At 49.1% G+C, this 14,159-nt stretch overlaps 2 protein-coding genes across 3 annotated transcripts; one reads left to right on the plus strand and one right to left on the minus strand.

Moving 5' to 3' along the window:
- Window positions 1-2,264: 2,264 nt before the first annotated feature.
- Window positions 2,265-6,012, minus strand: zufsp (zinc finger containing ubiquitin peptidase 1). Of its 2 annotated transcripts, none has more exons than XM_023813044.2 (10): window positions 5,957-6,012; window positions 5,044-5,479; window positions 4,842-4,943; window positions 4,640-4,749; window positions 3,730-3,898; window positions 3,423-3,611; window positions 3,138-3,303; window positions 2,841-3,004; window positions 2,505-2,725; window positions 2,265-2,405 (listed from the first exon to the last, which is right to left on the minus strand). In XM_023813044.2, exons 2-10 carry the CDS (start codon window positions 5,471-5,473, stop codon window positions 2,358-2,360), a joined length of 1,599 nt encoding a protein of 532 aa, XP_023668812.1. In that variant the 5' UTR covers window positions 5,474-5,479; window positions 5,957-6,012; the 3' UTR covers window positions 2,265-2,357. The 2 variants fall into 2 exon arrangements, with proteins under 2 accessions (XP_023668812.1, XP_023668810.1); XM_023813042.2 differs by having other exon boundaries at window positions 5,858-5,998.
- Window positions 6,013-6,051: 39 nt separating this feature from the next.
- Window positions 6,052-12,835, plus strand: kpna5 (karyopherin alpha 5 (importin alpha 6)). The gene is made up of 14 exons (XM_023813041.2): window positions 6,052-6,211; window positions 6,867-7,000; window positions 7,264-7,365; window positions 7,576-7,675; window positions 7,809-7,903; window positions 8,070-8,201; window positions 8,278-8,366; window positions 8,688-8,787; window positions 9,289-9,452; window positions 9,541-9,619; window positions 10,046-10,171; window positions 10,246-10,373; window positions 10,757-10,935; window positions 11,274-12,835. Exons 1-14 carry the CDS (start codon window positions 6,208-6,210, stop codon window positions 11,459-11,461), a joined length of 1,620 nt encoding a protein of 539 aa, XP_023668809.1. The 5' UTR covers window positions 6,052-6,207; the 3' UTR covers window positions 11,462-12,835.
- Window positions 12,836-14,159: the final 1,324 nt, after the last annotated feature.

Consider the following 14,159-nt stretch of genomic DNA (forward strand, 5'->3'; position numbering starts at 1 on the left):
TAGTCTGCTAATATGATCCAAACAAGGTGCAAGCATGCTAGGTTTTAATGTAGTGCCTGTGTATCAGTATATGGAAACTGGTGCTCATCACCTTAAGACAGGACTGCAGATACACATCACATACACATCTCCCATCAGCTGACTCAGTCTACGACAACGACAGAAGTTTAGGTTGAATGATAACACTTAATCATCTACCACCATGCATGACAGACACCGTCGTAGTAAAGGATGGTGAAGCGGTCGCTGAAATATCCCACAAGGTTTGATTAATGTAAAACTTAGGCTAAGCAATGGGAAAATGTCTCTGTCCAGTGTTGCCTCACAAACTCTAGACTCCTGAATGGGTCCCAGTGATCAGCATGATCATGGACACCCTTCCGCACTTCAGAGAGCATAGACTCCGGAATAACATACTAGAGACATTTTATTCCTGACACATGGTCTTGGGACAACTTGTACAGGAGTCCATTCCTCTATGCAAATTTCTCCCTGTGCTTCATGCGTTGTGCGACAGCCAGTGACCCCTTCACTCTACCGATAATGCGTAACCCTACACAGCACTTTGTCAGTAAGCTGTCTTTCACACACCCCAAACTGCAAATATGCTGGTGTGGAGTCTTGGCCAGCAGAGACCATCTGAGGGAGATGGTCCAAGGCTGACACACAGCGAGGTCTCACACCAGACTCCCAGCCTGGACGTGCCTACTGGTCTGGCACCCCTGGTAGGCATCGACCAGACTACATGATGACTGAGACAGACAGACTTTTCACTTCTTTTCAGGGGCGCAGGAAGACTGAACAAAGGACCTTTCCTACTACGCCAGGCAGAAGAGTCTTGGTTTAAGCCACAGGGTTGTTTTCTGTTAAATCAGAGAATGTGTGGCCAGTGATTGACCTTGTCACATACTGAATTCAGGACAGTTCAATCAATTTGCACTCATCTTGGTTACAGTCTCTGCCCTTTATATACATACTGCAACATGGCCATGGAGAATATCTATTCTCACCCCTGTATGCTATGAATTGCATATACAGTCGCTGAAAAATAATGAAGAGACCACAGCACAATTTTTTTGTTTCATTCATTTCTCAATTTATGTGTCTGTGAATGTTTTATTTTTGCAAACTGCAGCCTGGTTCTTCCCTGCTTCTCATTAAAGAAGGGCTTCTTCTTTGCGTTATGGTTCATCAGTCCTACTTCTAGAAGCCTGATACGATCCTGTCCTAGCAGTGCACTTCACACCTGAAATTAATGTTTCCCACTCCTTTTGAAGGTCGCTTGAGGTCAGTATCAATACATCGTAATGTGTGATACTACTAATAATATAGCTATGGAAAAAATGAAGAGACTGTCTATATCTTTAAATAAATCTGCCTTTTTACATCCTGGTTTAATCGTGGTTCTGCTGGTAGAAGGTTATGCTGAGCAACAGGTTGCTACCAAGGAAGAAGCCCTTCATTAATGAGAAACATGCTGCAGTTTGCAAAATGATATATATATATATATATATATAGATTTATATATATATAGATACAGGAACCTCTCCAACCCTGACCAGCACAAGACGTTAGAAGATGGAGCGAAAACATCCAACATGACTGATTAACAGAACCAATACATGGTGAACCAATAAGGGAAAGCATGGTGTGAAATCCAGAGAGAGATCACATCAAAGAGGTGTTTATGCTGCTAGATTTACCTTTTAATGAAACATGTCGTTAACCAGTTCACTTATTAACAGAGGAGTCATGTTCCACAATAAATGAGGTTGATACTGTTCTACCCACTTAACAGAGCGGCAGAAAACAACGAGAAAGAAGGAAAAACTGACAAGGCTACAAAACTGGGGAGAGGCTTGTGTGTGGCATCACCGAAATGCAGTGGGGAGCTTTCATAGCGCCTCATGTGTCTGCTTAGCTTATTGCATAGGGTTTTGCCCACTGGCTGTGAGATTCTGAGCAGTGATGGCTTATGCAGTGATGTACGGCCACAGAACTGCACCCGCCACCAGCATTGGGGCTGAGTTTTCAGAGAGAGACAGGCAGGAAAAGGCGGGTCAGCAGTGTCCTCAACCCAGTGATGCACAAACGAGGCAGAAGGCGCAGTGATGCCTTTGGGGCAGTCAGTGACCAGCAGCAGCTGCTCACAGAGGTGAGGTCAGGCACACTACAGGCAGCCAAACGGGTGGCCCACAAGTCTGCAGAACTTCACATTAAATATTACTGCTGAATAGTAAAAGCATGAGAGCTTAGGGTTTAGGTAAAGGTGACAAGATTCATTTATTTAATTTAAAAACACACACAAACACACTGATTCGTGTATATACACAGTCCTCAGCTTAGCCCTTTCTGGATCACTGAATCCTCTCTGCACGCAGTGTTCTTGAGTTTATGATCTGTGTCTGAAAACAAAGAACAATATTTCAGGGACAAAGGACATTGCTGGCTGACAGCGCTGGAATCTCGGGGTGTTGACCCTTAACCAGCAGGGATGTGCTTACCCGCTTCTCCTCTGGAGAAAGTACTCCCTCTACGGCAACTATCTGGTACTGTTTGTGCGCCAGGAGACTGGGAACCTTGCGAAGGGAGCGCAGGGACGTGGCTGGAATATTTGAGCACGTTATGCGTCTCATGTCCTCTGGGGGGCACCCTGGGTCAAAGAGCAGGAGACAGAGACTACCGTTCCTCCTCTGCTCTATTCCCACAATGGAGCGACTGTGGCCTGGACAGGGAGAGAGAGAGAGGCATCTCACTTGCTTATTTTAATCAGGAAGATTTGAAGGCAAACGTTAAACCGAACACCTGCCTACAAACCCTCGGGGAAGGAGTGCACATACCTTGGTGCTGTAGATAAAGGGGGGGCTGTGTGGTTTTGACCACCCGAGGGGGCAGCTTAGCACCCCTGCTGGCAGAGTAGGAAAAGTACTTCTTGACCCATTCAAAGAGATGAGGGTGGGTGTTTTTGGCACCACTGGGCTGGGGGAAGTCCACAATGTGAGCCCTACCAGCATAAAAGGGTGGACGTCAGGACAGCCAATCACAACCCACACAGCAGGTCAGCCCTCACCATGGCAGCCAATCACATAATAGGACATGGGGTAGAAGGCCTTTAAAGTGATTTAAGAACCTCTCACCTGATTCCAAGGGAAGTGAGGAGTGAAAATATTTCTGTTGCTCCAATCCAGGCTCTTGTTCCCTTTAGGCAGTTACTGAACTGTGATGCACCCTGGGGGTCCACTCCTTGCTGCCAGGCCTCCTCAATCAGGGCCTGCACACGTGGGATACTGGGGACTCTCCCAACTATCAGGTAACAGAAGTAAATCGTATGACAGAATCAGTATGTGTCATGTGACCACACTCACAAAGCAAGATGAGGTATAACATGTCAGAGTTTGCCTACCGTGTGGCACTGTACAGACCTGAGACACATGGTGCGTATAGCTGCATATTCTGCAGAGACGACTGCAGCATCTGGAAGTTTCTGTAGCCACAACCCCAGCCCCGGTCACCTTCTGAACACGAGTAGTGATCGGTTTCTGCACTCAGCCACACGTGAACGACGTCATGACCCTCCCTGACATAGTGCTCGTAGAGGGCTGACATCACGCCTGGGGGGGGAAGGGAGGGGTTAAAAGTGACCAGAAATGCTGTGCACTTACTGAGTTACTGCTAAGGATATAACACACAAAACAGCAAGTGGTCAGACCAGTAATCCAGTCTCCATACCAGCTGTTCTGGTCTTGCAGTCGTCTATTCCTGATGCCAGGCTTTCCATCATTTCAGCCTTCTTCCTGTGGAACTCGACTGGGGTCATGTGACCGCGGGACACCGCCCTCTCCATGCTCTTCTCCGCCTGTCGGACATAGCCCCCACTGCCATCGAGGCCAAACTGCCTCTGCAGGGGAGGGGACAAAGGCACAGCGAGGACCAATTTCACAACATGCATACAAATCTTCTGACCTAGAGGCAGCTGCTTATGCCAAACCTTGGTAGATCATATATATATATTAAATATGCATATATGTAATTACACATAATTACATATATACATAATTATAAAAATTAAGAGACCACAGCAAAAAATTCTGTTTCACTCACTTCTCAATTTGTGGGTGTGTGCCTGTGTAAAATATATATATATATTTTTTGCAAACTCCAGCCTGGCTCTTCAATGCTTCTCATTGATGAAGGGCTTCTTCCTTGCAATATGGGTCTTCAGTCCTGCTTCTAAGAGCCTGATATGAACTGTTCTAGCAGTGCACTTCACACCTGCAGTTAATGTTCCCCATTCCTTTTGAAGGTCACTTGAGGTCACCCTCCGATTCATGGGGCACTGCTGGATAAGCCAACAGTCATCTCTGGCATTAGAAAGTTGCTTGGCTGGTTTTTGGTTATTGCCAGTCTCTCCTGCTTCACCTTATTCTTGTGTACTGCTGTCTTAGAAATTTTGAGTCTGGAAGCAGCCTGCCTCACAGTGTAGCCTCTGCCAGCAGAGCCAGGTTTAAACCAGGACTTAAAAATACAGATGATTTTTAAAAAATATATAGAGTGGTCTCAATTTTTTCCAGAGCTGTATATAACTGGGAGGTGTTGTGGTCCATGCCAAGTGAAGAGACTGGTCATGGTAAGCAGTGACCTGCAGCTTCCTGAAGTCCTCTGCTTCTCGTTTGGACTCCTCCATCTTTAGTCTCAGCTGCTCTTCCTCCTGAAGCTCTCTAGCCAACTGCAGGTCAGAACCAGAAGATTCTGGAAAGCAGCAGAAGGAACACTGGCTACAGAGTAGTGAGCGTTGAGGGTGTCCCCTCTTAACCCCGAGCCGTAAGGATCATTTCAGGTACCTCTGTCTGCATCTTGCTCCTGCAGGTGCAGCTCAACATGCTCCTGTAAGACAAACCGGTCGCTGCACACCAGGGCACACATTGGACACGTGTACGACTGCTCTGAAACACAAAATCAGCATCATCGACATCACTATCAGAATCTCACTGGCGTTCAGATCTCTGCACAGATGCAGCTCTAAAACACACCGACTGCTCCTACCTTTCCCAAGGGAAGTGCAGACCCTCTTTGGGTCAGGTGCTTCTTGGGTCCTTGAACCCCCCAATACTGGGCGCTGTGGATTCTGCATGGCTTCAGTAGCAGGTTTTTTGGCACTCTCTTCCAAAGATGGAACATGCCGCATTCTTTCAGGTGACCCCCTCTCTGGGACTCTGACACCCTCTGCTATACATCTGCTGGACAAGGCACCTGGTTGACCTTTATTCTTGTCCACCTCGACCTGCTTCGCTTGTGCCTGAGTGTCAGTCTCTGGATGAGCAGTGTTAATGTGAAAGTGAATCTCATCATAAGATAGCCCGGCTATCGGACAGAGCGGGCAGCTTATCTCCCTCTCCAGGTGGCTCAAGAGCAGATGAGTCTTCATGTCCTCTTCCAGCAAGGCCTCTTCGCCACAGATATCACAGACCAACATGACGACCTGAAACACAATGCGCTGTTTAGATTTTACGTTTATAACCTTCCCCGATAGGAACGCATGAACTTCTAGCAATTAAACATGGAGTTTAGCACTCCTAGAATAACACACAGCTTGGTCCTCACTCCTGAATATGCTGGGACTGACTGTGTATGCTAACCATGCTAACCGGTAACTTGTCTGTTTACAGACCGTTAACACAGGCTGAATGACACAGGGCATAAAAGAGCTGGCTTAGGACGGAAAAGCGCTGGAGATAGAAAAAGGTATGCAGGTAAGAAGAGATAGACAGAACAAGCAACTTGACATTTTAGACAAATATCTAATACTATGAAAATACTTATTACACTGAAAAAGTAGAAAATATATGCGCCAAACTACCTTTTAATTTCCCAATTATTGTATTGCCAATTTTATTAAAATAATCTGAATTACTAAAACCGGCTAAATGCTAAAAGCTTCTCCTTCTAGTTTAATTACCAAGTCCCTCGCTCCAATTGGTTGACGGGGCCGGAAGTAGTGTTTTTCAGTTTTTTTTTAAACGGAAGTGAGTCTTCTAAAGGCGGAAATAAATGTGTAGCCGCGTGACGTTTGAGTGGCTGTTCGTTGCGAGGGCAGCTGGGATACCTGTGACGGATCTAGGGGGTACGCCATATTGTTCGCGAAACTGTGGGAACTGGCGGAGGTTGCCGCAAGGAAACAGGGTTACTTACGGGGATTTTTTTCATTGAATGGGTAAGTCGAGCTTGACCGTGGGTTACTTAACCACCTCGCGGCGCTTTGGGAAGCTGTACCTGGACCCTGTTTAATCGAGGCACCGTGTATTTGGACAGGGCCGAGAGGAGGAAATGAAGGGGGTGTGTGGGGGGGGGAGCAGGGCTGCCAAATGCCGCCTCCGCGTTTAACTAGTTAGTCTGCTTACCCTGTGGTTACTAGGGAGTAAAGACTGCCGGTCCAAAGATTATCTGGCAGCGTTTGAGGTCTGGACGGTAGATTACCGGGGACTGGGGTGAAAGTCTGGAGCATGAAGACTTGTAGACTGGTTATGCTAAGCTGTTAATCTGTCAAACGACGCGGGTCACATACTGTCCCTGTTTTCGTGGTTTCATGTAGGGGCGAGGGGCGTGTTCTCATTTAGTGATCGGTAAAGCTGATCAAACAGACTTTTATTTTAATGTGGATCAGATTTCTTGTCGCCCTTCTAAACATAATACTAAGAAACCGAACGCACTGTTAATATACATATTTTGTTGGATAATCCCTTCAATGTTGTCCGTATTAAAAGCAGGTGATGCCACCTTTGACACTATTTGATGCCTCAGTACCGACTGCTTCATAGGGGAAAGGAGGCTGCTTTCTGTTGGTTTACTTTCCTTATGCTCACTTCTAGTCACCATGGCAAGTCCAGTGAATGACAACTACCGGATGAAGAGCTACAAGAACAAGGCCCTGAACCCCCAAGAGATGCGGAGACGCCGGGAAGAGGAGGGCATTCAGCTCCGCAAGCAGAAGAGGGAGGAGCAGGTAAACAAGGGCTTCTTGTGGCCCTGTGTGACTGTTGTTGTGTAGGGTGGTGTCCTTTGGCCTCGAACCCGAGGGTGGTGAGGATGGCGTGATCTCATTTCTGAAACTGTTATCCATGCATTGTGTCATGGGCGTGAATTCCTATTCTGCTGCATTTTTCGGTTGCTTTTTAATGGCTTTTTAGAGATCCCAAGCATATGCTTTCCTCTGGATTTATATTTCACTATTCTTATACTGACCTTAGACTTAAACCTTACTTGCAGCTGTTCAAGAGGAGAAACGTCTCCCTTCCCGCTGGAGATGAGTCAATGCTGGAGTGTCCCATCCAGGACCCTGATGTCAGCTCCACTGTGCCTGTGTCGGGTGTAAGTATCCCTGCCCCATGTCCATGTGAACGAGGGAGCTGCTGACAGTGACATCATGCCACGCTTTGGTCGCTCTCTCTCAAAGGCCCATTGGTCAGCAGTGGGTAGCACTTTCCTTTGCTTGTCTTGTTCAGCAATGTGGTGTTTTTTCTGGCAGCCATGAAGGAACAGCTTGGGTAATTGTGTGTGTGGGGGGGGCGGGCATTCCAGGAGGGTGTCATAACGCCCGACATGATCCAGATGATCTTCTCTGATGACCCAGACCAGCAGCTCATCGCAACACAGAAATTCAGGAAGTTGCTTTCCAAAGGTATGGGGGTTGTTCTTCACCCTTGTTATTGATCTGTTTTTTTTAATGGTTGTTTCTCTGCACACTGAAATGTGGGTAATTTTAAGAAGTGCATTGTGAGTTCTTATGGCGTTCTGCCTCCTTTCCTGCTCAGAGCCCAACCCCCCCATTGATGAGGTCATCTTAACACCTGGCGTGGTCAACAAGTTTGTAGAGTTTCTCAAGAGGAGTGAGAACTGTACTCTGCAGGTATGTGTGTGCAGGGTGTCCGTTTCGGTGCCCTGAGTGTGAATCTCTGCCGTGTCCCCATCCCTGAGATATGGGACGTGATCTTTGGTCCGGTCTGTTCCTACGACATGAGCGTGATGTGTTTCTGCCTCGTTCCCCATGCCCCACCCCTTCTTCCTCATGGCAGTTCGAGGCAGCCTGGGCCCTTACCAACATCGCCTCGGGCACCTTTCTCCACACCAAGGTGGTAATTGAGACGGGAGCAGTGCCCATCTTCATCGAGCTGCTCAACTCAGACTATGAGGATGTGCAGGAGCAGGTAAGGGGCAATCTGTGTGTGACCGAGGGCCTGCCAGCAGGCCTGCAGTGACAGTGATTTGTCGATGGTGTTTCAGGCAGTCTGGGCTCTGGGCAACATCGCTGGTGACAATGCAGAGTGCAGGGACTATGTGCTGAATTGTGGAATCCTGCCATCTCTCCTGCAGTGAGTTATGTCTCTGTTAGCTGAGCTCTTAATTATTTTTGAGTACAATTAGACGCTCAACTTAAGTGAGAAGTGAAACTGGATGTGACATGAGTCAGGAGGTTTTAAGTGAACTTACTCTTCAGTTATTAATTTAAGTGAGGAGATAAAGATGAGTAAAGGAACATTGATAGTTTTAACCTTGCAGGCACTTTTTCGATGGACCAATTCAGTAAAGTACAATGTAATAAAATCCCAGCCCGTGGTTCTGTTTAAGAGCGACGGCGCAGCTATCAGAATCACGTATTTCCCCATGACCCAAATGTTCTGTCTGCCCTTCAGGCTGCTGACGAAATCCAGCCGGCTCACGACCACGAGAAACGCGGTGTGGGCGCTCTCCAATCTGTGCCGGGGGAAAAACCCCCCTCCGGATTTCAGCAAGGTGCTATTCCCCCTTCTGAGGCCTCCCGCTATGAAACAGGGTGGAATTGGGTAGCTATGATGAAGCCAACTTAAGTTAAAAGCTTCCGGCCACTCAAGACCAAATCTAGGTTCAAACCCCAACATTCTGTATTGTTTGTGTTGGTGGTGAGACTCAGATCACAAGTGCCCCATGTTCGCAGCATATGTTGGATATTCTTCTCCTTGATTACTCTGTAGTGACACCTACAGGACTGGGGTTGAAATGGCGTGGAAGCTGCCATGTTGTGTGAGTGCTCTATCACTATGTGGCCCGCAGGCCGTAGAGCGACGGGAAACAGGTGGCTAACCTCACACATTGCAGGAGGAGTGTGTCAGCTGTTGTGGGCCTCATCTGCTGGGGGGCAGCTATAAATGGGATGAAGATTCTGTAAATGCCAGAAGGTGTGGGTGGGAAAAGCCACACCTGCAGTGGCTGATGGGAAGTGAGTGACATGACGCTACCTTGTCCCCTCCCCGGCAGGTGTCCCCCTGTCTCAGCGTCCTCTCCCGGCTGCTCTTCAGCAGCGACCCCGATGTTCTGGCCGACGCCTGTTGGGCGCTGTCGTACCTGTCGGACGGACCCAACGACAAGATCCAGACGGTGATAGACTCCGGCGTGTGCAGGCGCCTGGTGGAGCTGCTCATGTAAGGTGGCGTGGTGGGAGGCCGGTGAAGCAGGGTCTCGGGGGGGGGGGGGGCCTTCACTCTTAAAACCGTCTCCTCCATCCCTCAGGCACAGCGATTACAAGGTGGTCTCTCCTGCCCTCCGAGCCGTCGGCAACATCGTCACGGGCGATGACGTCCAGACTCAGGTTGTCCTGCTCGCCTCGTTGTCCAGTCGACCTGACCTTGTTTTTCGGTCCGTCTCTGTCCCGTGTGCAGTGTGATCCAGTCCTCCGGGCACCACGAACACTGACAGATTTAGCTAGTCAGAAACGAGTCATGTTTTAGATTGGATTAAATTAGGCAAAGTTTCTTTCATTCCCAGTGGCAAATTCTCGTGCATGCGGCAGCAAGTACGTTGTATACGTGTAGTACAAAATAAACGAAGGGCAAATGAGTAAATGTCATGTGGACAGATCAAAAAGTGCAAGGTACACAAATGGCATCCTGAAAGACTTAACGTTTCATCCTGATTGCGGAGTGATCGCTGCTTTCCTGTCTGAGATCGAGCCAGAGCGAACGCGTGTCATGCGTGTGCGTGTCGCCCGTCTGAGCGTGTGCGTGCGCGTCCACAGGTGATCCTGAACTGCTCTGCTCTGCCCTGCCTGCTTCACCTGCTCAGCAGCCCCAAAGAGTCCATCAAGAAGGAAGCCTGCTGGACGGTGTCCAACATCACAGCTGGTAACAGGGCGCAGATCCAGGTCCGTCCCGCGTCCATCCGCCTGCCCGTTTCCCCCAGTTGTCCGTGCTTGACCTCAGCATGCTGTTTCCTCAGGCCGTGATCGACGCCAACATCTTCCCGGTGTTGATCGAGATTCTCCAGAAGGCCGAGTTTCGTACGAGGAAGGAAGCGGCCTGGGCGATCACAAACGCCACCTCCGGGGGCACACCTGAGCAGATCAGGTACCAGCGGGGTGTTGGAGTTGCTGATTGGCTGGACACATGTATAAAGGTCTTTAGGTTGTCGGAACTGGTGTGATGAGACTTGGCATTTAGGAGGCAGCCCCCTGAAAAGTGTATCTGGGGTTCTGTGTATGACTCGGTGGATTAGGCCTCCGTGCCTGTGATCAGGGGGGCGCTGGTTCGAGCTCCAACCTCTGCCGAATAGTCATGTCTCTGTTGGATCCTTTACCAAGGCCCTTAACTCCACCATAATGCTCTAGGAGTGCCGGATAAATGGCCTGACCTGCGTATATATGTCTCAAAAGGGAGCAAGTTGGGATATGTGGAAAATCAGCCTCGTGCAAATGGCAAATAAAGGATCTTTTGTCATTTCCTGTCCGCAGGTACCTGGTGTCCTTGAATACCATCAAGCCTATGTGTGACTTGCTGACAGTCATGGATTCCAAGATAGTGCAGGTGTCCCTGAACGGCCTGGAGAACATCCTCCGGCTGGGGGAGCAGGAGGCGAAGCAGAACGGCACGGGCATCAACCCCTACTGCGCTCTCATCGAGGAGGCCTACGGTAAAGACGCACGCTTCTCTGCCTCTGCGTGGCCTCGGCTCCGTCCCACAGCAGCCGGCATCCATCTCGGAAAGCAATCATCTTTGATTTAGTCGTGATGGCATGGTTGAAATTCAGCTAACCACCAATGTTCAGAATGCACGGTGTATAAAAGGAGGATACGTTCCTACACATGCTGCATCTGGTGCTCCGAGTTCTCCTTCTGGAATGTTCCGTCCATGTCGACATGAGAGTTCACGTCAGTGAGCCCAGCTTGCCCCAAAGGGATCCGCCTGGGCTGTTTGGCGCTCATCCTGTCTTAACGGGGGGGGGGATGTTTGTTCTCTTCATGCTTGCAGGTCTAGACAAGATCGAGTTCCTGCAAAGTCACGAGAACCAGGAGATCTACCAGAAGGCCTTCGACCTGATCGAGCGCTACTTCGGGGTGGAGGAGGAGGACGCTAACTTGGCCCCACAGGTGGACCAGAACCAGGCGCAGTTCATCTTCCAGCAGTCCGAAGGTCCTGTAGGAGGCTTCCAGCTCTAATCGTCCACCCTCCCCCTCCCCCGGAGACCCCGCGAGAGTCTGACGCCATCGCCTGGATACATAAACTCCTTTCAGCATCTGCCTGCCCGGATCTGCTGCTTTCCCCGAGTGCACTGCGACGCGTGTGGCATGCCTAGGCCATGGCGTGGAGTCCCCCCCCTCCCTTCTTGTTCTGTAACTGTGATGCTGGTTCCCCAGACTGACCTCCCCCACCCCCACAGCCCCTAACAATGTGAACTACCTCGATAGTCAGTCCGCGGCCGCAAAGCCGTCCTGCGCCGGCCTGGTTTTGCGGTCCGAGCTCCGTCTGGGACGAACGTACCCGAGGTGTGGATGAGCGAATGTATTCGTGGTAGGAGATGCTAAACTATACCCGCATTTTACATCACTTACAGTGTGAAAATGTGCGTTTCTGTGGGGCTCCTGTTGATAATCAAGCTGTGAGTCCTTTAGGGCCGGCTTGGCCCTCGCCGGAGCCCTGTGTCCCCTCTGGCTGTAGCTGATGGTCTGCGTGAACGTCCAGGGTGACGTCAGGGCGGCCCGCCTGCCCCCTCTTATTGGAAAGCCACTGGCATCCTGTAGGAAATCGCGGCTCTGTGGTCGGGTGACAAAATCAGCTGGAATGAGCTTAAAGCTCATGCTTTAGTTAAATGTGGCTGGAGATCTACTATGTATATTATATATAGGCATATTGTATATTTAAAAAAACAAATGTGTGAAAAGCATATATACAACAGCATTACGTGTGGGATTGTGGCTCAGCAGTAAGAAGACCTGGACCAAGGTGTGTGATGCTGCAAGTCTAGTTCCACGCTCCTTCATCACTTATTTAAATGTTCAGACCTGCCCCTACACACTTGCTCCTGCGGGGCGGCTGTAACTCAATGTTTGGTTCTGTTGACCTTTACTCCCGTGTGCAAAAAGCGAACCTGAGCTGGACCCTTTGACCCACGGCAGTCCGAAGGAAAACGAAAAGTAACTGTATTGCGTTAAGAGCTACACTCCTAAAAGCAGGAGCCATCTTTGGAGAAGTTAACTTTCTTTTGTTTGGTTTTTTTGCAGATGCATTAAATACTGTAGGTTGGCTGATCAATGGGGGGGCGTGGCTTCATACGACACAAAAGTGATTTGTAAATCGCTGCTCATGTGGACTGGTGTATAGTTTTGTAATTGTCTGTCTGTACGCTGTGCTGGTTGGCCGTCCCATGGGGACGGAGCGTGCTGGCTGGCCGGGACCTCAGCCGCCGCACGGCGTCGAGCCCATCCGCTGACGCGTGGCTGTCGTTCTGCTCTGTCCAGAAGTGCCGCTGGTCTTCACCTAAGAATGTTGAGGCTGGAAAACCAGGTTCAGGAAATAAACAGTTCTGCTACAAAGGGTCTCTGATTATTTTTATTTTTAAGTATCCTTTCCTGAATGGTGTCTTAAAATTATATCAGGTAAGTACTATTCTAGAGTTTTGGCCGCACTGATTTTCAAGGAGCTGGAGGTGACGACCCTGGACCATTAGTGGTAGGTTCTTAAAGTGGCCTGGTGTGTGATGTGAGGGTGTTTGATCAGGTGCTCATTGTTCATGTCTCCCAGGTGACAGACGGTGCCTTTTTTTACTGCTGGTGAGGCTTGTCCAGTTAGGGTTCAATCTACTCTGTGCTTAAAGTCAGCCAAGGAGTTAGTAAGACAGTGTGGATACTGGATCTGTTGTCTCTATTGGGGCAACAAAGGGAAATCTCTTTCATGAATGTATAAAACTGCTGTGATTCTTGCCTTTTATATCAGAATTATTTATCTCCAAGTACTTTTACGTACAAGGAATTTACTTTGGGGTGCAAAACAAGGAAAATCAACAATATAATAAATGATGTTCATAAATATTCCCTCATACTTTGTTGCAAATGCAGGTTCTGATCACAGGATCTTTCAGTGAGAAGGACGTTCAAGGTTTTCAGCATGTATGATTATGCTTTGTGTGTCTGTGACCAGGGACTCTGTGATTCTGATCCTGCTAATCACAGACAATCCACATGGACGAGCTGTTTTAATAACGGGGTGATGTCCACGTCCTGTTCCCTGCTGTTCTGCTCCAGACGTGCCCCAAGCTGGATTCTCAGGGTCATGCTTTCACATGGGCGGGACTACTATCAAAACGCTCTGCTCCAAAACCGGCACTGGCTTCTAGCAGCAAAAGGATGCATTTGCCCATTGCATGCTGCAATATCCTTGAGGTGAATTACACTTGTAGTAGGCAGTAGGCAGGAAAACTGCTCCGTGTTTGACAGAAGCACCGTCTCTTGTGTCTATAACAGTGCATCACTGGCACTTGAAATGGGAATGAGTTTAATGGTGCTGCTGTTTAAGATATAACAAGCCGAATCATGAAAGCCCTTAAACTTGCCATCAGATGATCCCCTCTGATGTTTGCTTTTCTCTTTAACGCTGCTGCTTCTCGTGGACGCTGAGCGGAAGTGATCCGGCGGGTCGTGACACGTTTATGAGGTGACACCGGCATCGCGCTCTTGTCCCGTGCGGAGCTGGACGGCAACAGCTGCTATTCCGGGGCCGAGGGATAATGCGTGTGCCCGGCTGCGCCGTCTGGAGCGGTGTGACGGAGACAAGGGGCATGTGAGTCTCACGGCAGCTAAAAATAGCGCCAAAGTCACTGCCAGCAGGTTCCATTGAGGTGTGTCGCCCTTTAATAGCCTG

This window comes from Paramormyrops kingsleyae, chromosome 9 (genome assembly GCF_048594095.1).
Source record: "Paramormyrops kingsleyae isolate MSU_618 chromosome 9, PKINGS_0.4, whole genome shotgun sequence".
NCBI lineage: Eukaryota > Metazoa > Chordata > Actinopteri > Osteoglossiformes > Mormyridae > Paramormyrops > Paramormyrops kingsleyae.

Coding starts and splice junctions, on each gene's coding strand:
- zufsp (XM_023813044.2), bottom strand. CDS start 5,473: ATGTTGGTCTGTGATATCTGTGGCGAAGAGGCCTTGCTGGAAGAGGAC. Junction 4,944..5,043: donor CTGCACTTCCCTTGGGAAAG/GTAGGAGCAGTC, acceptor TTTGTGTTTCAG/AGCAGTCGTACACGTGTCCA. Junction 2,726..2,840: donor CCTTTATCTACAGCACCAAG/GTATGTGCACTC, acceptor CTCCCTGTCCAG/GCCACAGTCGCTCCATTGTG.
- kpna5 (XM_023813041.2), top strand. Junction 7,676..7,808: donor CAGGAAGTTGCTTTCCAAAG/GTATGGGGGTTG, acceptor TTTCCTGCTCAG/AGCCCAACCCCCCCATTGAT. Junction 10,374..10,756: donor GGCACACCTGAGCAGATCAG/GTACCAGCGGGG, acceptor TCCTGTCCGCAG/GTACCTGGTGTCCTTGAATA.